The 24,029-nt window shown below is 44.8% G+C and overlaps 1 protein-coding gene across 1 annotated transcript; it reads right to left on the reverse strand.

Moving 5' to 3' along the window:
• Window positions 1-695: 695 nt before the first annotated feature.
• ND-B16.6 (NADH dehydrogenase (ubiquinone) B16.6 subunit) lies at window positions 696-22,447 on the reverse strand. The gene is made up of 4 exons (XM_037426384.2): window positions 22,292-22,447; window positions 18,170-18,248; window positions 15,306-15,377; window positions 696-1,007 (listed from the first exon to the last, which is right to left on the reverse strand). The coding sequence occupies exons 1-4, from the start codon at window positions 22,383-22,385 to the stop codon at window positions 797-799; spliced, it is 456 nt and encodes a 151-aa protein (XP_037282281.2). The 5' UTR covers window positions 22,386-22,447; the 3' UTR covers window positions 696-796.
• Window positions 22,448-24,029: the final 1,582 nt, after the last annotated feature.

Raw genomic sequence — 24,029 nt, forward strand, 5'->3', positions numbered from 1 at the left:
CTTTGCCTTGTGTACATTTGTTTCAGACTTTCTTGTTGTCTCTTCTGAATTGTGCTCCAACCCACCCCCCCACTTTTTTTCTTTTTGTAGCTGTACTGATTGATTAGCGAGAATGAAAGCACATATTGTTTAACTCGAAGGATATGTTACCCAGCTTATTTCGTGGTTTCTGTGTTTATTTTTACCATTATATATACACACCTCGTTCTTGTACCCACGCTTGCATCCCCCCCCCCCCCCCTATGTCATGCTCTCTTCGGGCCCTTAGTGTATTTGTATAAATAAATATAGCAATAGACAGCCCAATGATTACAGTGATGCAACACATAATGCTAATACGATGACTAGAGAAAGCTGACGGGGGGGGGGGGGGGGGGGGGTTAATACCCCAAAGCTACTCAGACCGACAGGTGCCATAATGGAGGTCTCTGGACAATTTAGATAACGCGCTCACACCATCAGAATGAGAGTGGCTATGGCCGGGACTGCAATTAGACTGAAGCAGCATCAGGAACAAACTGCTTGTGAATTCAATTCGTTCTACCAAAAAGGCCATAAATGACATCTAAAAAGCACCGTGTAAGGAATTCGTCAGGCTTAACCACCAATGATTATCACCAGTGGTTTACAGAGTCGTAGAAGCTTTTGATACTCTTTGAGATGGTAATTGCGTATCGGCTAGTAAAGAACAAAAACAGGCTCTTGTGCTCTTTAATGGAAGCACTCAAGCGGGATATCTAAAGCAAACAAATTAAACAGGCAGTGCCCCTAGCAAATGATGAAAAGCCACAGCAGTTCAGAAGTTGGTGTCCCAGTAGTGCCAAATCTCGTCGGCTCTCTTGGGCTCTGCATGCGCGAAGAACTCCTCAGCGACGGGATCGAGGTGAGTGTCGGGACTGATTGTTTTGTACAGGGGCTCTCCGTAGTAGGTGCCCACTACCCATCCAGGCACATCCTTCATCAGCTCCCGCTCTTCCTCACGGTTCTTCTTCAGCTGCTTCAGGTACCTGTTAGAAAAAGTTACCCCATTACTTTTCGTTAATCAAAACAATTATTGATGATGTTTTATGTGCTTATCATTTGATTAAAAAGCACAACATATCATGAGTGCAAGATTGTTCGTTGCTTCCTTGGACTGAAAAAATATTTACCCTCACCTATTGTCATATTTATTGAATGAACATAATTCGCTTCTACAATCTGTTGCTAATATAATAGAATGAGCTTTTTTTTTTTTCAAACAGCTCTACTGACATACTTACATGACCATACCTGGCATATCAGATCTATTAAAGGAGCAATGACAGAAAATTTTGAAGGTGAGATAATGAGAGAGATTTACGTGGAAACATACACGACATCTACAAGATATAGAAGGGAAATATAGGCTAGAACATATTTAGGATTAATTTTAAAGTGCATGCCGCCCGACTAAACGAGATGCAAAGCCCCTCGCGACACCCAAATCAACACAGGGGCAATGTAATCAAACCTACGTCACAAGCTTGTGTTGGCTGGTTGCTGGCACACACCTCGCGCTTGCGCTACGATTGATTTCCTCCTCTGTGTGCCTGTGACTTCGCGTGTACTGTCGGTGCAGTGCCCGCTCATGCACACTCTCGCATGCGGCGCCCACGTCACAGTTTTGCGTGGTTACGTGGCCAGCTGTGTTTATCTTGAGCCCGGAACAGCTCCTGCCTAACTTGGTGCTTTTTGAAGCCGTAACTGGGCCCTCTAAAGTATTTCAAAATAAACAACCATCAGGCACTCATGCAAACGAGGTTTCCAGCCGTGATAAGCAGGTCATAAGCAACCTATTGCAAAAAAAAGAGCTGCAAAATTTTTGTGTCGGTTCTCCTTTAATGAAACACTTACTTGGTTTTGTTTCTGATATGTCTCTGTTTCTTCGAGACTTTTAAAATCGGTGATATTTAAAAAAAAAATTACCTATACCCATTGGACGCGTGTAAAGCGTGCTGGGAAAGGGCCACACTGTGGCACATGCTTTGGGAGTGTGATGGAAAAGTTAATGTCACAGCCGCCACTCCCTTCGCGACGCATGTTAGGTGGTGACGAACTCCCAGGCCAATTGCTGCTGCTACCACCGCGCGAAGGCAGGGGCCGACCTCCGCAGTGAGCTGCGGTCACTGTTGCCGTATGGCGGCGTTAGCTGCACTTCCACTGGGAGGCGGCATTAACCAGCGACGAGCTGGCCGACCAACTTTAGGCCGTCCGACAAGCTGAAGATGCCACTCAGGTCCAAAGACTTTGAGCGGCCACCTGAGGCACCGCCATCATAATCGATGGAGAGTGGGAAGGGACAGGGGTTCATCCCTTCTTCCCCCACCTCGCCCGGTGAAAACTGCCAAACTTTAAATAAAGTTTATTCATTCATTCATTCGAACAAACCTGCCCATCGACCATGTGTTATTCAGTGTAGAATCATTCCATTAGGAGACAATTAACCGGCATATATATAACTTCCTTAAAAAAGGGAATCAGTTCGGTGATATCATATAAAACATGATTTTATATAAAACGTTTAAAGAATTTAACAGATTTTTCGTGAAAAAAAAAAAAATCGGTATCCATACTGACTTCACAGCAGTGCTTCGTGACAATGCAAGAAAAAGTGCTTATTACAATATGCTCTGATCTCTCTCTCTCTCTTTCTTTTTTTTTTGCCACAGTTTGTGACACGGATTAGGATTATACAAATGCCGGTAAGGGCTGTTGATGAGAAAATACAGTATCAATGCGCACAGTGACTAAACGTCAGGATATACTGCTTTGCATGCTCATAGGGTGCCAGAAGCCTGCAGTCTGCCTTAGCCCTCATATTACTGTTGTTTTTCAATATCTTACTTACTCGGTCTGCTTCTTGGAATGCTGTATGCAGCACTGATGTGAGCCTTCTTTCCTCCATGTTCAACTGTGTTGATCGTCACGGCCTTCGTGGAGACCACTCCGGTTCTTTTGTTTAACAGAAGCCAGCGGGTAAAGGAGCATTGACACTAAATTTCGATATCGAGGTGTGCCCTTCATTTGGTTGCTCGGTATGCAAGGTCTTCTTGACGAAACTTTAATGACATCCATCGTGTGGAAGTAATTTGATTTTGACGGCGAACAGCATACGAAAGGTCAGCGGGAAAATTGAATGTCCTGCAACATCGACACTAGTGCTACGTGATCGGTGTGATAGATTCCACCCATACCATCCTCAGTCATGATGTGCTAGCAGCGATGACGTCCATGATTCAAGTGTTTTCATTGTGGCACCCATGCCTGCAAATGCTCTCGCTCTTCATGCCTGGCCTTCGTTGCATACTGCTTTGGATAATTTCATGAAATTACAAGATGCAAACCACAAATAAAAGAAAGGGGAAAGAAAAGAGCATGATTCGACATGTGCTCGACAGTCAGCATGTCACGGAAGTGTTGTGAACTGCAGTCGTCTGATTGGAAGTGCAGAAAAAGCGCAATAAATGTGTAGTTTCCTTACATGTATGGTACATGCCAACACAACCACAAGCTATCAAAATGGTGTGTGCATAGATAAATACCGTCACCAGCAAGTAACACCCAGGTATCCTTAACAGTGAATATTAGTTCATCCGTAGACGTCTTTGCGCTCGCATAATACCGAGTTAGCCGTCGCATGGAGCTTTTTCTTCCTCCATGTGCCACTATAACCAAAATTCTAGTAACGTTGACCGTAACCGTGGAACGCTGGAGAGGTGGGGCCATCTGAAGGTGCAAAAACAAACCAGGCAAGTACAAATTTGTTATTAGAGCTGTTATAGGTTAATGTATTGTGACAACGTGTTGTGACACTGCTTTCATTCTGCCCAAGGACTAAGCAGCAAACGGGCAGTCTGAGAAAGCATAGCGTGCAAACACCCCATGATGATGGTGGTGACACCCAGTAAAGATGAGGACAGAGACCCAGAGGATGAAGATAATTATATTGTATAGATGAGAAGAAGTGCATAACGAATGCCCACGATATTCAACTTCTCCACTGGTGTGCGTTCCTTATGTTAGGAAATATTGCACAGACACCTCTGCATGTATCGGAATGCTGTGCACATCGAAATTCCCTAATAACACACGCACAAGCAGTGCCGAAGCATGTGTCCCCGGGCACTTTGGAATCTGAAGAGGGTCAATGGAAGCAAAAATGGTTCGCAACGGCCTCAATTGCGGTGATTCTATCTTATTCAATTCTACTCGACACTTTGTAAGGCGACGACAGCAATGCTGGCGACAAAACATGGCTGAACGTGTGCACCAAGCAGACAAAATGTTAGGGGAGCAGCTGAGTCTCATGTCACTCCTTTTCGTAGAAAAGTGGTTAGCTGGGGCGCTATCTGGAGACAACCACGAAGAAGTGCTGCCAGAGCCAAAAATTGCGACTTGCTGGGTGTTATTAATCGTACTTAGTACCTAGGATATAAATCAATCAATTGGATAGTTGTTTATACCCGAGTGGCATTTTGGATCACGGATCCCTATTAGAGAGCTGATCACTACATGTGGATGCAAAAATCTTGACATTAGTAAATTTGATGTAAGTGCTTTTACAAGGAACCTGAGAAGTGAACAGCATAGGACGGCACAGCAATGCGAACGAATCACAGGAAAAAGCATGTGATAACAAGTAACAGTTTCTACGCACTGTTCGAGGTACCCTTATGACCACACTGGTCATTTTACCAAATGCACGTGGGAAAGTCCCCTTTTGTGAGACGACTTTTGGGGACATGTCGCACTCATATATATATATATATATATATATATATATATATTTGTGACCAAGAGAAACGCTGGGGCTTGGGCACACGGGAAGCTAGATGGAGAAACAAGAGAAGGTAGTCAGATAAATAACAGCCGGCCCGCAGCAAAGGTGCTGTCTCTGTTTCGTTTATTTCTTACAAAACCGCAGTTTGACAACTAAACCTTGCGGATGAAGCCACGTGTGCCTCCAGATCATCGGCACCGGTGGTCTCTCAATCCAGGAACGCCATCCACGCTTCCTGAGTAATGGACCTCACGATCCGACCGCTGCTGCAGCTACCCAACGAATCATCTGCGGACAGCATTAATGCCTCTTCGGTGGTTACAGGGTAGGATCTGTCAGGAACCTTACTACCACCCTTGTCAGAGAAGGCGCACAAGCTCCTGTTGTTTGCAAACGTCGCGTACGCTTCCTATGATATGAATCTCGTGCTCAAGACTCTTCTAACAGGTGAGCATTCAAAAGACATCAGTCGGGTTTCCTTGGCGTACCCCTACGTCGCCAACACAGCGCGCGGTCTTCCGTTGCCCGGGAGCGCTGTTCATGCTTCCCATCACGACACCCTCTCGTTATATGCTCTATGGACCTCTCAGCAGCTTTGGGATGCTGTACAAGCTCCTTCAGACAAGCAACCAATTACCGAGACCACAACTAACACCTCCCACTTCCCTGACATTGTCACTGGCTCCACGTGCGGCTCATCGGGTAGAGCCCCGCAGCTGAGGTGTACCCTCGCGTAACTCAGTTTTGAACTTAACACTTGAATAGCGCGATATAAAATGTCCATGATATGTCCTGCTGTTGTACCAACATTCTGTGCAATGAATGCCCCTGGCTGCGGCCGCCTCACAAGACATTGAATTCCGTTCAACGGAGAATCGCAGAGAGCTCAGGTGTGCGTGTATCCGCACAGCTCTCACAGCAACCCAGCCGTTTGTGTCGGCACACTCTAAACGCTCACCTGCCATCCAACTATCGCCTGAACTCTGCTAACTACCTGAATTCTATGGGTTCTAGAATGATGCAGACGGCTGGGTGGCGACTGTCAGCGCTGTAGCAGCGCACGGGGCCTGGACGGAGCCTCAGAAATAGTCCGCGGCTGTAGACCGCCTTCAGGAAGGTGCCACAGCGTGGCACCGGTATGAAGGTGTGAAGCAGCAGTCATTGGCAGAGTGGAGTGCAGCTCAGATAGCTGCTTTCGGCCCTATTAGCTATGACGCCACCAACGAACCTGACACATCTCTTTCAGAGGTCGAAGCTCGAGAGTGCCATCTCTTCGAGGTTGCAACTGCGAACAGCAATTCACCGGCAGATAACTGTGCAGCCGGACCTAGTACAAACCCCATGCTGAAGATGTGCTCCAACTCTGTCTCGGCAACTGACGCCAAAACATTCTTGCCAGTGGCCAAGAGTGATTCCTAGCCACATCCATCAAGAAAGCTTCCTCTATGCTCATCATCGCTTGGACACTTGGGGTCACTAGCACCCGTCGTACTGAACCTCTTAACAGCGCACCCGAATGTCTCCACAGATGCCGCAAATATGATCGGTGCCCTATCACTACATGATCCAGGTGTATCAGGAGATCCTGTTGACCAGGCGGACCCATATGCCTGGCCGCTAGCACTTATTGGAAGGCGAGCATGTGGAGGTTTGTTATGCGCAAGGCGTTCTAAGTGCTACCTTTATGGATGATGTCGACGTGCCTGTGACTGCTGTGGTCAGTGTCATCGAGGGCTTGCTGGAGGGGCCCCGAGTCTCCTGCTGGTGATGTGAATTCTGTGTGCTACGGCTCCAATATTAGTAGCACTTTGTCGAGGACGACCACTATGAGCATCTCGGGGAGCACACCAGAACTACCGCAAGGGCATGGAGTGCATCGATCGATAGCCCGGACGCTTGTTGCCCCCTCTTTAGTAACAGGTGGGAGATCCCACTGCCGCAACTAGATCCTTCACAAACAACTCGTTGTGACATTCAACAGTTGTGAATGCGCAGTGCCTTGCCCTGCTTGAACAACTACGGTGGAACAGGCATCAACTGGAACTGCGGTGATCTGGAAACAGTCGGGTATGCCCGGCCAGAGACATTGTTGGCAAGTTTTCAGGAGACGTCACACTATGGAAAAGACCGACCCCAGTGAAAGAGACAACTCGAACCTCTGGAAAACACAGAAGAAGATCTTCCCACGGAGACGCAGCGTGACCGGGACCAAGCACTGCAATTCAGCCAGCGCCGGCCACCAGAAGCATTAGCAGCCTCTCCGCACGCTTGGCAGTCATCGCCGAGTATCGTGACCAAGAAAGATGCTGGGGCTCGGGCACGCTGGAAGCTAGATGAATGAACATAAAACGGAAGTCACATAAAGAACAGCCGGCCCACAGCAAGGGTGCTGTCACTGTCTCATTTATTACTTACAATATATGTCTGTGCGTTCTAGCCATGTTAAATTTATTCAGTGAAGCTGTCAATATTCCTATGCATCAATGTGAAAACACAGTCGCGTTCGAAAAAGTTTGATATATATAATAATTTAATTTACCTAACCATGATATAGTCAGGTATAACTGTGTCATTAATTGCCCTGTCTCTAATTGTGAAATCATCGATGATGATTTGTGGGGTTTAACGTCCCAAAACCAATTGTGAAATTATTGTGTCCTCCATTCATCCATTATTATAGTTATTACACTTGTGACTCTTTCATTTTAAGTTTGTTGCTATTTTTTATTGGTGCCTCCAGGTGGCTCATGAGTTTGCTATAGACGTTTTTTTTCGTGGGCACCGCCATGTTGCTAGCTGGCAGCCCTTTTCCGGTCTGGCGACCCATCTGGCATGCAGGAAGCTCGCTGTTTGCATAGAAGATATACATGCCGCTGCGGTTTTACCGTTCGGTTTTGGTTTTTACGCGCTGAATGTTGACTGAAATGATGCAGGTTCTTTAGAAAATTGGTCCATGAGACTTTCTGACATGGTTCAAGTTGTTGAAAGTCAATTGTTTTATTATGCAGTGCCACGAACGAGTCCGCCTCTATTGATGCACTCACTTTCTGCTCGAAGGATGCGCAGTATTTTCAGGTCTTTCTTTTCCAGAATGAGCAACAGCACTTCGAAAGCATAGTGAATCTTGTCCTTGTGCTTCTTGAGCTGTAGTCATCCGCTTTTCTAACAATATTTCTTTAAGCCACGCCGTCACATCGTCTACGATTCTTGCATGAAGTCATGCGTTGGAGTGTAGTGGTTCGTCTTTATTTCGTGGCACTGATGGTTTTTGTTAACTCCGCACAAAATTTTGTCTAAATTGTTTCTCAACTCTGAAAGAGTGACCGTATCTATACCCGCTCATATGTTTTTACAGGTGTGCACTTGAATACAGCTCTTACATCAAACGACGCTGACGTGCCTGCGCGTCTTTCTTATGTTCTTTTTTTTTAATCGCGATATTTGAGTGACTCTCGGTGCCGCGGTACTTTGACCTGCGATAGAGAGGAATGTTGTGACGCTGTTATCGGGGTAATATTGTTGTTGGAATAGCTGTTGGCTGCGTACCTTCTGTTCAAAGCCGAGGTTGAACATCAGTGTCGAAGTCGTTGTTGTTTGTTTGCCTGAGAAGAAGTGCTCGGAACATACTCGAGTACCCGCGGAAGGTACAAAATTTCTCCTGTTTAGGTTTGCAAGCCATAGAAGCCGCTGCTCGTGATTAACAGGGAAAACATGCAAATTGAACAGTCTACAGCCACAAAAACTCCGCGTCTGCTGATGCACATGGCATATTTCTTCCGACAGCAGTTTCCTTTTTCTGTAGTTGTTACTGCACCCAAAAACAGTGCAGTGGTTCCCTGTGACCAATTCTTGACAGTCATAGTATTCAAGAAAAACAAAACTCGCAGGTTGGCTTAATACACGGCAAATTGCTCGATAACGCCACACATACCAGCCTCAACACACACAGTCCAAGCCGTTACCCGCATGCCAGAGAGGAGGAATGCGTTGCTTGCCAGACCGCACCTTCTCGCCTGATGCAAAGGTCTATACTCTGCAAATTTAACCATGGGCATGTCTTGGTATAGAAACCAGGTGCAGTGAGAGTAGAAAGAGAAACGTGAGACGACGTCGAAGGCGGCCTCAACACTTTATTCGTACGCTGAATTGCATACCCCACCGACGATACTCCACCCTTTGACAATGCCGTAGCAATAGTCTCACCTCGCTAGTCATTGGCATGAGTGCTGTTGCATTCCTTCTTCTGAGCAGACTTCAATCATCGATCGCCATCATAATCAACGGACACGTGACATTGCGGAGGCTTATCACATGGCGAAGGGAGCTGGCGATTGCGTTAGCCAGCCATCTGTTGCGCTATCAGAGCACGAAATTTGTTTCATCGATCAGATGTAATCTTGCATGGCACATGTTTTTCTGTATACGATACCCGGACACAACAACTTGATTAAAGTAAATGTTGACGGTACTTCTGTGGCAGCACTCATTGACACCGGCGCTCACATATCAGTCATGAACTCCAGCCTTTGTGCTCGACTCAAGAAAGTGTTCACTCCTTCTCCGATCACTGTTGTCCGAGTAGCCGATGGTGCAACAAAAGCGGTCACTGGGATGTGTGCCGCCCGCGTCACTGTTGCTGGACGTCATATTACTGTTCTGTTTTACGTACTGGACCACTGCCCTCATGACATCATTTTTGGACTCGATTTTCTGTCCAAACATTCCGCCCTAAGTGACTGTTCTGCTGGTGTTGTTCAGCTAGTCCTATCACATGCCGTTGACCCTCCTGATCCTGCGCCGCCAAAGCTATGCTCCGCCGACTTTGTTTGCCTATCTTGTCGAGCTGTGACGTATATCGACGTCTCTTCTGATCCACTTGTGGCTGACGACGATTATGTCATTTCACCTAATCCTAGTCCTGTGTTCGCTCAATGTTGCATTCCCCAACACCATCATCACAATGAAGGACAACATGGCATGTCTCCCTATTGCGAACTTTGGACTTTGCTCTGAAGTGCTGCCACGAGGAATATCCCTTGCAACCCTTGCCCTGGCCGGCGACTACCACATATCTGCCTTAACAGAGGACACACCGTCATCTGCCAGAATTCAGTCGGGCAGTACACTAGACTGCTAAAATTGTTGCCTCTGATCTCCCGGCCGAGGATGTGTCTGCGCCTCGTGGCCTTCTTGCGTTGTATCAAGACGTCTTTGATCTATACGACCGACCCCTAGGTCAAACGACCATTGTGAAGCACCGGATCAACACCGGCGACGCAAATCCAGTACACCGGCGACCCTATCGGTTTTCCTCCACAGAGCGCCACGTGATCCAGCAAGAAAAAGTCGACAAGATGCTTGCCCGAGACATCATTGAACCTTCTTCAAGTCCTTGTGCTTCGCCCGTTGCGCTTGTGAGAAAGAAGGATAACACCTGGCGCTTCTGTGTCGTGTCACTACAGAAATCTTAACAAAAGTTACAAAAAAAGAAGTGTATCCCCTGCCCCGGATAGATGACACTCTTGACTGCCTTAGTGGAGCAAATTATTTCTTTTCCATCAACCTTCGTTCCGGGTACTGGCAGATATCAGTTGATCTGGACCATAAAAAGACAGCATTTATAACTCCCGACTGGCTATATCAGTTCAAAGTGATGCCGTTCGGGTTATGCAATGCCCCGGCTACATTCGAACGAATGATGGACGCTTTTCTTCACGGCTTCAAGTGGTCAATCTGCTTATGCTACCTTGATGACGTCAATGTTTTTTCGCCAACTTTCAAAACTAACCTCGAGCGTCTCTCAACAATTCTTTCGGTTTCCCGCAAAGCAGGGCTCCAACTAAACTAGTCAAAATGTCACTTCGGCCGCTGGCAGCTGACAGCCCTTGGACACCTTGTTGATTCTTCTGGTGTTCGTCTCGATCCTGAGAAAGTCCGCGCCGTCAAGAATTTCCCTGTGCCGACCTCTGCGAACGACGTTCAAAGCTCTGTGGGCCTTTGTTCTTACTTTCGTAGATTTGTGCGGAATTACGCTGTCGTCGCACCCCCGCTCATGGAACTATTAAAAAAAGTGTGACTTTTGTGTGGGGACCTGAACAAACCAGAGCATTCGTTGAACTGACGACTAGACTTCCGACGCCATCGATTCTCGGCCACTTTGATATATGCGCTCTAACGAAAGTGCGTACCGACGCCAGCAGCCACGGAATCAGAGTTGTTTTGGCATAACGACAACATGGCTGCGAGCGTGTTATTGCATACGCTAGCCGTCTTTTATCGCCAGCAAAGCGAAATTACTCCATCACAGAACGCGAATGCCTCGCACTCGTCTGGGCAGTGGCTAAATTTCGGCTGTATTTGTATGGACGCCCGTTCACGGTTGTCGCTGATCAACACACCTTATGCTGGTTGTTGTCCTTAAAAGATCCTAGCAGACGTCTCGGCCGGTTGGCTCTACAGCTACAAGAATATTCATACACGGTTGTCTACAAATCAGGCCACCACCATGAGGATGCTGATTGCTTGTCGCGTCATCCAGTAGACCCAGCAGACCTTTCTGAGAGCAATGAGTCTACTTGCGTTTTGGCACTTTCCGCTTTCAGCAACATCGGAGATCAGCAACGCCGTGATTCTCACCTCAGAGATTTAATCCTTCGGCTCGGTGGTCCCACAACTCCTCCGCCTCTCCGCATGGTTCTGCTCCAAGATGGCGAATTATATCGCTACAGCATGCATCCTGACGGACCTGAGCTGCTGTTGGTGATACCACAACATATGGGTCAGACTGTCTTCGCACAGTTGCATAATATTCCAACAGCTGGTCACCTGAGAGTTTTAAGAACTTATAGCCGCATACGACGTCGCTTCTTTTGGCCCGGTATTTACCGATCTATCTGCCGTTACGTCGCCTCATGCAAATCCTGTCAACACCACAAAAACTAGCAACCCTTCCAGCAGAACGCCTTCAGCCCATTCAGATCCCATCCGAACAATTTTATAAGGTAGGTGTCGACTTACTATGACCGTTCCCTTTATCGACCAGCAGAAATAAGTGGATAGCAGTCGCCACGGATTACACCACTCAGTATGCCATCCCGCGGATCTTCCTACCAATTGTGCGACCAACGCCGCTAACTTTCTCCTGGAAGACGTCATACTACACCATGGCGCTCCTCGGCAACTGCTTACCGATCGGGGTCGCTACTTTTCATCACAAGTTATCCAAGACATATTTCAGTCTTGCTCTACAAAGCACAAGTTCACAACGGCATATTATTCTCAAACCAACGGGCTCACGGAACAGCTAAATAGAACCATCATGGACATGCTAGCCATGTACGTTTCTTCTGACCATCGTGACTTGAACTCCACCCTCGCATTTGTGACATTTGCCTATAATACGTCCCGGCATGATACTGCAAGTTTCTTGCCATTTTTTTCCTCCTGTATGGACGAGAACCTACGTTGCTTTTTGACACGCTACTTCCTGCCGTTAGCCGCACGTCAGAATATGCCCGCGATGTGATCTCTAGAGCTCTAGAGGCACGTGAGATTGCTTGCCTGTGTCTGAGCAATTCACAGGAACGACAACGACTAGTCTATAACGCGTGCCATCGTGATGTCCACTTCAGTCAAGGTGACACAGTCCTTCTCTAGACGCCATCACGGCGAGTTGGTATGTGCGAAATGCTTACTTCGCCGTACTCGGGTCCGTACCGTGTAGTGCACCAAGTCACCGACGTGACATATGAAATTGAACCTCTTAGCGCGACCAGCCCTCAATCGTGTTCTGGCGTTGTTCACGTCACTCGGCTAAAGCGATATTACTCGGACCAACCAAGCACCGAGACGGTGCCTTCGCCGCCGGGGATGATGCTACATACAGGGTACCACAAATGAACATTATAGGAAAGAGGACGATGTTTAGGGCGAGCTCATGCAGACTGGGCTCCGTATTGTACGCCTGCTTGTTTACCTAAAGTAAAGGTATTTTTCAGACGCCTTTTTCCCATAACTATATATATATATATATATATATATATACATACATACACACACACACACACACACACACACACACACACACACACACACACATATATACATGCTTTCCTTCAAATAAATTATCAGTTGTTAGACCAGCGCTTGTCCTGTTTCCTTCTCTAGTGCGTTTCCTTTTGTGCGCTGCCCCAGATAAGTTCTAAGCCGCCCGCCTTTCAGTTCTACGAAAGAGTACTCTATCCATCGAGAGAAACAGGGTGGTAATAAAACAGCCAACTGCAACTGGACAGGGAGACGGACTTTCTTGTGCCAGCACCTACTGGACTGTGATCATCTCATGGAACCCACAAGTCAGCGACCAACAAAACTAGTAAGCCTTACCCTTTTTTTTTTTCTACGCAGAGCAGGCTATCCCTCTATGCGACGTTTACATGCAATTGCTAACGTAGCAATAAAGTGCTGTTTGTTGACATAACCTTTTGGTTTATTCACCCCAACCCACGATAGCTCAGATGACTTGCGCTACAGAAGGGAGACTTAGATATATGCATGGCATGCTGTGTGCGACTGGCACAGGAGCTAGGCTTCTGCATCAGTCGTGCAGAGAGTGGACTCCTCGAAGTCGATAGCCTTCGTAACGCTCATTGACTCAATGGAGTTGTGGAGCTCCTACCTGGCAGCTTTTAATGGTTGTTTAATGGTTCAGGTGTATCTGACAAAGACAGCCTGGCACTGCAGATCTTTATGGTTGTTTTTGGGTAACCAAAAGTAAAAGAACTTAAATCCACTAAAATCCCAAATATTAGCTATCTGTGTTTCAATATTTATATAAATTGTTTGTACACTGTTATACATACATTTGAACCTTTCAACTTGTTTAGCAGCAAAAGTGAGGAAATGTTTTCACCACTCAGATGCGACAACATAGGCACGTTGCTGTTGTTGAGAGTATCTGCAGTTTGCACATATCAAATGCCGAAGATACTTTGTTAAATTATTGATAACCCTTATGCATATTATTTATACCACACACAGCTTTACTTTTTTATGTCATTGTCCATATAAGCCCAGAGAGAACTAGAGAGCACATTAGTGCCATTACTTCTTCCATTGTTCAATGGCCATTAATGTCCCGATACAAAGTTGAACTTCGATTTAATGAAGTCACCAGGACCCATGAATAAGCTTTTTAAACTGGGAACATTGTAAAATTGAGAACAGGATTTTTCAGTCCTCCCAAATTGAAAACAGCATTGCAGCAACTCACAAAAGCTACCACGTCAGTGTATTCGCCATTAACTCTCAACTGCATGCTTAAAAGACATGCAGGTTAGAGTTAATGTGATTGATTGCACGCTTACGTTATATACACCTCACCTGAGCGCTTTTGCTATCTGCTGGGACTGACCCAAAGCCTGGAAAGAAATGCGCAGGCTGTTGTTTCATGCAGTTTCAGTTTCTAGTTTCGTAAGAACCAAAACAAAAATGTGTCCGCTCCGTCGATTACATCGCTCCTCGCTGGCAGCACTGCCAGACGTTCTAGACCTCATCAATATGAAAAAGCTCTTTTTCTATGCATCTTTTTTTCTCCTGGATGATTCGTTAAGTTGGGTTTTGTGATGAAGTATGCTTCAGGACTTCAAGAACGTAAAAGCATTAAACCTATGGGCGACCCTGCAGGGGAATTATAATTTGTTCGTTAAATTAGGAAAATCGTAAGACTAGGTTTCATAAAATTGAGTTTATGCTGTAGTTGTATAATGCTCCATTCTGCTCCATAGTACGTTGACTCTGCACCCTTTGAAAGTGCCTGTGTGTCAACTTGAACTTGACCTTTGAGTCTTTGGACTATCTGTTAAAAAGCCTTCCTGTTAAAATGCCTGTGTGACATGGTTGTTACACAGACATTGATTGATATGTAAGGTTTAACGTCCCAAAACCACCATATGATTATGAGAGACGCTGTAGTGGAGGGCTCTGGAAATTTCGACCACCTGGGGTTCTTTAACGTGCATCCAAATCTGAGCACACGGGCCTACAACATTTCGGCCTCCATCGGAAATGCAGCCGCCGCAGCCAGTTACACAGACGTGAACCACTCTTTATGAGACCAGTCCTAGCTGAAACGTTCAAACTAGACAGGCTCGCATGGACATGTCTGGCCTTTAGGGCATTAGCCCAGGTGGTGCTAGGGGGACAGCAAATGGATTGAAGATGCGCTATCTTCAGCTGAAAAGAGAATTTATAAACCTACTTTCAACAGTTCCAAATGGTGAAAAAAGCTTACAGTGACTACTGCGTAACCCCAATGTAGCATGTAAAGATCATGCTTTCTCTTCTTAGTGTCACAATTTGAAACAGCATTTTAACTGAAACTACCCTCGTTGCAACGGTGATTGCGAGGTGACTAAAAATAGAATTTTCATAAAGGCTGGTTCCACAACAACATGTTGTTGCTGACTGACTAGTTAAACAGAAGATAGTGTAAACGTTTAACACTTACAGTCTGTCTCTCTCAGCAAGCAGGAGAGGCTGTAGTGCATTATGTCCATCGTTACTTTCAATTTCAATCAACCTGTAATAAAAGACAACATACGATTCCATTCATGCATAACATGCACATCGCTGCCTTTAAACACGAGAGATATTTAGTTTACAAAAAACATCCGAAAGAGTTGAGTGAAAAATATACCGCAGTTCAGTCACATGCAGTTCACGAGTGGGCTAATTTGCATAAAAATGTTACACGTTGGCAGCACCACTAGATCTTTTTTTTTTCTAGGATGTATGCAATGTGACGGCACATTTACGAATCGCCTACGAACAAGGCATTTGGAATGTTCAGTTACGTTAACCAGAAATCTTAGACGGGTGATCCTTGAAGTTGTGTAGAGACGACTAGTTGGTGTTGCTGCTACGTTTGAGATTAAAGGGACACTAAAGAGCAGAGCATTTTTTTTTTTTTGCGTATTAGTAAGGTACAATTCCACAATCTCGAAAACACCACTCTTACTGCTACAAGAAACTTCTGTAAAAGAGAGAACGCGCAAAAAAGAAACTGTTGGTATATACGCCACCTTAGGATTCCCGCATCAAGATCTGTGACGCAGAAGAATTTTAAAGGAGTCTACTGGGTCCTACGTAGCTTCTAATCGACGAGATTGAAGCCCATTGTAATCTGTGGGTGCTATTGCATACGAAGTTCCAGAAAATTTTATCAAGCCAATGTCGCGCAAATACGAAAAATACATTGTGGAATTCCTTACGTCAAGCGCGGTGGCTACGGTGCAAAATTTAAAAATGAAACTTCAGCCTCGGTTTCCTCCACTAACGATGAACTTACGAGAATGAAACTTATGATATTAGAGTTATCAGAGTGCAGTATATCAATCTAAAACAACTCAACATTTCTATTAAGTGTCCCTTTAAATGTCAGACAAAAGCAAAATGAACTGGCACAACCGACACTCAGACTGCAAGGAATTGTGACTGCATGCACTCGCCAGGTAAAAAAAAAGGTACAAGTGAACATACCACTTCCACTGTGGCAGCAATTTTTGTTGTACTGCACACAGTTACGATTTCAGATTATTGCGATAGGATGATTTACTTTGAAATAAAATACTAGCGCAGCTATAACCACAGGTGTGCACCTTTATTACTGAAGTGCGACCATTTTTCTCAAATACCCAAAGCGAACCACGAGAGAAATTGCAGAAGCCCTTTGGATTGAAAAACTAAAAGAGGAGTATGTCAGCCATCTTTCAATCGCCTTGTTACATAAAGTAATTTCACTGCTGTCATCATATTTTTAATGACGCTTTCTTCTCAGTTGTTAGATGTGCCTTCAATGCATTCTATTATGGACGCGCCAATCTGTGGCATTGTGATCACAAGCAATTGTTTTGCGAATGCTGTGCTCCTCAACGAGATCACGTCAGGTACTCGTACAATTGTTTTTTTTTTTTAAATAAATCTGTCGTCAGATAGCGCTTGTCCATGTATGCTCTTTTGTTTTGTCCCTGTTTGTTTGTTCACAGGTGCTGAAAGATGAATACTAAATACAGTAAAAAGTCGCCACCAAAAAGTCTGACGTCGGTGTCCTTTAAGGAGGCCCTGAAACACTTCTGGGCATGGTCAGAAAATTTGGCCAATCCGTAGTCTAGACTCCCAAAAACATGTGAGCCAAACGTTGGAGCACAGCACGCGGCACGGAATCTAGAATTAATTCTCAAAGTCGGCTAAATATCACTTCATAATGATCATACGGGTGAGTTGGTGTGCTTGCATTATGAAAAAATACTAGCGCAACGAAAATGGGAATGAGAATAGAAAAGACAAGCTACAGCGCTGCAGTAGTAATATTCAGCGCTGTAGTTTGCCTTTTCCATTTTTGTCTCCGTTTTCGCCCCGCTAGTATTTGTTCAAGATAGAAATCCTTTGCTGTTCTTTCGACGAATTATGCCATACACATAAAGTGCTCGGCCATTGGCTGATTTGAGAATTGAGCACTTTTGTCACCAGGGCTGGTGAGGGATGACGTGACATGCCTGTGCGCTCACCTGCAATCCCACTGAAAGTAAGTTGCATGTTCGAAGAACAAAAAGAAGAGGGTGCTCACGGTCATGACCTGCGTGTGACCCGACTTCCTTTCTACGTGCCAACCTTCCCTGCTTAACATCCAGCATGCTCGTCGCGGCGTGAGGCGCTTACAGCGCGCTACAAATCCTTGTAACTCTGCTCAAACAAGACGGATTCAAAATTTTTTTTTAAGCAGTTAACTTGTAAGGCAATAATCATCTTTAATTAAGCCATTGAAAGATTACTTGGAAAAATGTTGCATGACCTAAGGGGGAACATGGCATATAAATAACAAAATTTCTGGATTGATTTTGATGAATCTTGCAGAGATTATGCCTACCCGTGTACTGAATTCAATTAAGCAGTTATTTTTTTTTATTATAATGTGCAGTTTTCATAATACAAAATATTTCATGTGCCTTTTTGTGAACAGAATTTTTCCTAAACTGAGATATTTACAAAGAAAATCAGCATATCCCAATTATGTGGAATTGAAGCTCTGTGCAGTATGAAAAAAAAAAAAAATCTAAACTCATCTGGGTATTTAAACAATTCATTAAAAAATCCTAGCTAGACACTGACTCAATAACCAATGTTTGGCATACCATAGCCTCCATTCAAATGGGTTTAGAACAATGATTTTTAACGTACTGCACACAGCTTTAATTTCAGATTGTTCTGATATGCTGAGTCACTCATTAAGTTACCACAGTGTGTTACTCGACAATTAGACAATTTATGTGGGTATGGTTTCAAGCATTACCTACATAAAACCACCACACTTACTTTTTCCTAACAAAACTGTTCTTCAACATGTACCATGAGAAAGCAGTAAAAACTGCATAGAGCCCAAACATCCTGTAACCTGAAAGAAACGAACGAATTATTGTACTGTCTTCACACAAGTATACCGGAAAGAAACCACACTGTAACAAGAGCTCATAGTGTTTATCACTGGTTCAAACCTGACGGCTCGTTGAACACTTTCCAATTTCTAAATTAGTGGTTACGTCTGCACAGAAATATTAATTGGTGTTTGTTGCTAGTGTGCTGCCTTCATCTTTAGTGGACCAGTGGCAGGTAGTGGGACTGGCCCAATTTTCATAGCGCAAGAGTTTTTGACAGCGGACTACTTTTTCATTATTCGTGGACCAGTGCAAGTAGTGGGTCTTGTTCAATTTCTGGGGCACATACGTGCTAGTTCTTGTGCACACAGGATGGACAAATCTTGAATTTGCTAGGATATTTACATCTTCGCAGCAATATCTGACATGATGCATGTGTCAATGAAGTTTAGGTGGTCTTTGCTTCATAGGAAGATATTCAGGAAGACTTTCAGTGGGAGACATTGACTGCCACGGCAAGTCCGTAAGCATGTGGTGTTTCCTCCTCTAGGCCCGTGGTTAATCTTCTTGAATGTACAAACAGTTTGTCAGCATATTGAAAAGTTCCGCTGTTTGTTTTAATGTCAATAAATCATTCCTTCTGTTGTGCTATACCTTTTCTTGTATTTCAGGTGCTCACAGACAAGTTAACAGAAGTGACCCAAGATAAAAAGGGTAGGACACAAGAGAGAAGCCAGGACAGCACAAATGTTGAGTAACAACTTTCAGAATTAAGCACAACATTGATTAGAACAGACAAGAAAGCCAAGGAAAGTGTAGGGGATGTAAATTGTACTAATTGTAATGTAAATTGTATTGTAAATGTGAATAAAGAAAAGTGGAAGAAAAGATAACTTACCACTGGCATGAACCAGACCAACAACCTTTAAATAACGTGCGACCTTTGAATAATGGTATTCGAAGGTCACAAGTTTGGTTCATGCCAGTGGTAAGTTATCTTTTGTCCACTTTTCTTTGTTCACATTTATATGACAATTATTAATAATAACATCCCCAATACATTCCAGGACTGTCTTGCTGTTAGTTCTAATTAATGTCGTGCTCAACAAAGAAAAAAACGAGCCCTTAAAATTCCCCCTTTTTTTTATTAACAGAGTTGCAGGTTAAATTTGGGTTGTCTTGACTTCTCACTTGTGTAGGTGTTCCATGTCTATCACCTTTAACCATGAACCAATACCAACTAGCGCAGCTTTCTGCCATACGAAGTGATAAGCCTCAAGCTTAAAAAGTCTGTTACAATAGGTCCATTCGATTTGCTTGCACCACGTGAACCAGTTCACAAGGCGCTGCACCTTGCCATTCGTTTCAGCGGTGCAGCATTGACGACCTCTGCACTTTGCCATTTGTTTCAAAAGGTGCAGAAGAGGTACCGCAGTGGTTCACGATTTTTCTGCACCTCCTGCGCTGGCGGTGCCGGCTTGGTGCAGTTGCGCGTGCAGCTGAGAAGATGACGCAGTGCTTAGGCGTAGGCGCCGTACCTGCCTTATTAACGCAGTGTGTTTTGCAAAAATGTCTGCGCCTCATATATTGTCTGCATGTGCGGTTCGCCATCGGTCTGTGTTAGTTGAACGGTGTTAACTAACCAAACAGAAATAAGGGCTGCACTTTGTCGGCACATAGTCATTCATTTCGGGTGTCGCGCTTTGCCTGCACCACTGAACTCGCGCTGCACGATTTCTGAACTTCGTGTGCACAGCCATGAACGGGTTCCGATTGGTGCAGGTGAATCGAAAAAACCTAACGAAAGCTGTTCCGAGATCACAACAAGGGCCAATTCTGGTATCAAAGTACTCAAATGGCACCGCTAGTGTCTGTAATTACTGCCGCCCCAAATAAGAAAAGGACTTACTAAGTTAAAAAATACCGAGGTCACAATAGGAATCGAACACGGGTCCTCTATGTGGCAGCCCAGTGCTCTACCGCTGAGCTACGCCGGTGATTGAAGAACAGACCTCATTTGGGCTTCATGTTGGACAAAGAATCATGTTAACATGTGTAATAAATCATTTTAGATGATTGAAATAGCGACCAGACGTCACACAATGCTAATTGCATAACAAGTGAGTCGAATTATCCAGCCCATTACAAAAGCCTCAGGCATAATTCTACATTGTCGTCAGCCACAGCATCAACACAGTGCACTCGCCCCGTCGCAGTGGTCTAGTGGCTAAGGTACTTGGCTGCTGACCTGCAAGTAGTGGGATCGAATCCCGCCTGCGGTGGCTGCATTTTTGATGGAGGCGAAAATGCTGTAGGCCCGTGTGCTCAGATTTGGGTGCACATCAAAGAACCCCAGGTGGTCGAAATTTCCGGAGCCCTCCACTACGCCGTCTCTCATAATAATATGGAGGTTTTGGGACATTAAACCCCACATATCATCATCAACAAAGTGCACACAACAGCTTAAAGTGTGCAGCAGGTATCACGGTTTTTCAAAAAATTATTAATAATGGCATAGTGGATGCTTCCTCACTACACAAAAATCATGAATATTTATGATGCAGTGGGTAACCTGCAAGTGTGTTAGTATCCGAGACCCAAAGAGTGTTTAAAAAAGGCTCCGGAAAGGCCGCTCTTTCAGCTTTCACTGTGACTGTGCCGCTTGTTCTCTGCAGGCCTGGCGGTTTCTTGGTTCTATTTTCTATCACTTTGACTCACTTTATTAAAAATAAAAAAATAAAAACAATTGCTCCTTTAATGAACATGTAAACTGCTCTTCCTGTATGACGACTTTCAAAGGTGTGGAATGAAATCTTCTTATGCATAAATTGGTTGTGAACAAGTTGTATATCACATGAAAGCAATCTTGGCAATACTGCAAGGCAAGCAACTGTATAATTTTTACAGTCACTATTAGTGGCCGCTATTATATACCAGATAATCATGTGAAGCATGCACCTAATGATTGAAAATTGAGACGTAGGTTTATTTTTAAAGGTACTTATTAGCCGATGGTGGCATCTAATCTCAGATTACACATATTGGAGGTTGCAGGTCACATCTGGACAGCGGCAATTATTGTTGCAACGGTTTTAAAAAAGCTATACTTTTGCAAGCTTGTTACAATGCATGCAGTGTAATTTCTAACACAAGCCTTTGCGTACAGGTTGTTTTATATCTGCACAGTCTGAAAGAAGGTCTTTCACATGCCACAGAGTTCAGTGCAGTTAGCTATTATGACTGTCCTTAGGAGGAGACGGCGACGAGAGTGGAACGAGGCAAACAGCCTTAGTTCAGTGATAGTGCTGTGTGCAAGAAAAAAGAAGACATGTTGCAGTGATCAGAAAAGCACGCTCGGGGTGAAGAACAGAAGTGTCGTCCATCACACATATCCTCTTCTTTCATTCATCGCACTGAGTTTGATTACACATATAACAATGCATTGACTTAAGGTGTTTCAAGTCTTAGCACCTCCAAAGAAATCGCTTACAAAATTCATAGCCGCATCACATGGTTGCAAGTGTCGAATGAAGTAGGATGACTGCTGGCACTTCAGCGCTGGCTGAAAAGGCAAGCAGCAAGCTGCGTTTGAAGAACTGACAACAAATTACTAGCGATGCATGAAGGCTCAACAGCTCCATACACGCTTCGTTGACACATTTCAAGATTTACAGCAACTCAAACGAGCAGTAATTAGGTGTAATGAACGCTAATCGCAAGAAAGGCATCGCAGTGTTCATGTATGTCCTGTAAAGATGGATAAATTAATATATGCACCTGCTTCATGACGACCACGAGTCATCACAGCGCGTATCATCGTATCATGTCGCGACGATAGGTGTTACGGTACTTTGCAATCTTCCACCACTAGAAACAAGAACGGTATATAGCGCGATAGCGAAATTCACACTGGCGAACGTTTCCGTGGTATATTGCACAGCCGGCGTAGAGGAGTTTAGTTGAGGTCTCCTTGAAACGTCCTGTGCAGCACCGAGGTTCAGATGCTAAGAGCCGCGTAAACCATTAGGTGAGATGAATGTTGTTTGATACTTATGAAACTTACCGGACATTAATACTTTGGCAGGCACACGTTTAAAATTGAAGGGGGCATAGCCCCCTTCAGGAGGCAAATCCTGCTTGTACCCCGACGTCGCCATTCCGCACGAGCCCCGCGGAGCGGTTGCTGGCTTGAACTGGCTTGATGTGAACTTTTAGGCAGCCGTTCTAGGCTGACCTGGCCAGCGCCTCCTATATTTTTTGAGTATCCGGGCGAAGGAGCGGATTTCAATGAAAAGCGACCGTCAGTGCTAGTGCGACGTTTTGCCGCCAGGTGCCGCAACTAGAGTAGAGATGCCGCTGCGTCATCTTTTGCTCAAACAAATGTCACTGCTGCATTCGAGGCTGCTATATGGCTCGGTTTTCAACCGTATTCGCATTGTTCAAGATGTAATAGAAACTTGGAAACGAGAATTGTGAAACAATTGTTGTTTGGGACACCCAGCTCATTTCAAAGACATGTGTCGTTCAAAGGCATGTGTCGTCTGCTAGGCCAATAGATGAAAAATCGTTTTGTCACCGTGACGTTCGCTTGACTGAGAGTTGCTTTTTTGACTAACTGAAAGTCGATTTTTGAGAGAATCCTTCGCCTGGAGCTAATATTAATAGCTTGAGTGCCTAATGTTCTCCGATACTTGCTACTCTCTATTGGCGCAGCAGATTATGCGCAAGCCTGGAGTTCATGCACTAAATAGCACTAAATGCCACTATACTGCACCCAGAGATATAGGTCATCATCTGTTCTTTTCGCAAAGCATTACATCTGTTGCCACCGGGAAAGAGCAATTGTCAGAAAATGAGGGACTACGACAGGTGATTTCACCATTTGTGAGTTCAATCAATGAAATCATCGTGAAATAAACAAAAACAGCTCAAATGCAGTGTGATTTCTGTGATTACGACCTTTGTTTTGAACAAGTGCTAATAAAGTAAGAAGTCTAATGCCGACTCTCAACTTCAGACGAGGCGACAGACATGAAAAATGTGGTCTTATGCTTGAGCTCGTCTGCGTATTCGTGGACGGATTGTTGTAGCCTGAATATCCGGCTGCTCAGCTCTGTCTCTTTCTTCTTCCCTCTGGCCTATTCATTCGGTAACGAGCAGAGTAGAAACCGAATGGCAGTGTGGTCACTGTGGCACGTGCCCTTGGGCTCCCATTAAGCTTCGGGGCATAATGTTAGCGTTGCACAAGGCAGAGACCGTGAGGCAGCGTTGTTACTGATAGTCTCATTTGTTGACTGTTCAGATGCAGAGCACTCCCGTTTAGTGATACGAATTGCCATGTTGACAAACGTGACGGGTAGTCTTCAGCCATCACAACTTATAATCTATAAAATAGTCGGGTTGTAAATGACGGTTACATATTAGAGTTCCGTACAAGGATTTATTAGTTAGGAGACCAATCGTTCTGCCTGATTACTGCAAGCACGCTCCCCCAAACACCGGCGGCGTCCGGCGTCTTCTCGCGTCGGCGGCGTGAACATGAGTGATGCAACAAATCATCATTACGTGAAAACGTCATCATATATTATGTCAGATATCATAAATGTTGGTGACCTATTGGAAGGTTGCATAACTTAACGGCATCGTATAGCATCTTCGCTTGATTGAAACGGGCCGATCATGAGAGCAGTGTATGAACAACTGATGGGCAGAAAGCTAGCTAGCTGTGTCTTCAATCCTTGTGGCAGTAAGAAAACCTTGTTGGGTGCTGAGAGATTCAAAGCATTGAATATGAAGAAAAC

Source organism: Rhipicephalus microplus, chromosome 3 (assembly GCF_043290135.1).
Source record: "Rhipicephalus microplus isolate Deutch F79 chromosome 3, USDA_Rmic, whole genome shotgun sequence".
Taxonomy (NCBI): domain Eukaryota; kingdom Metazoa; phylum Arthropoda; class Arachnida; order Ixodida; family Ixodidae; genus Rhipicephalus; species Rhipicephalus microplus.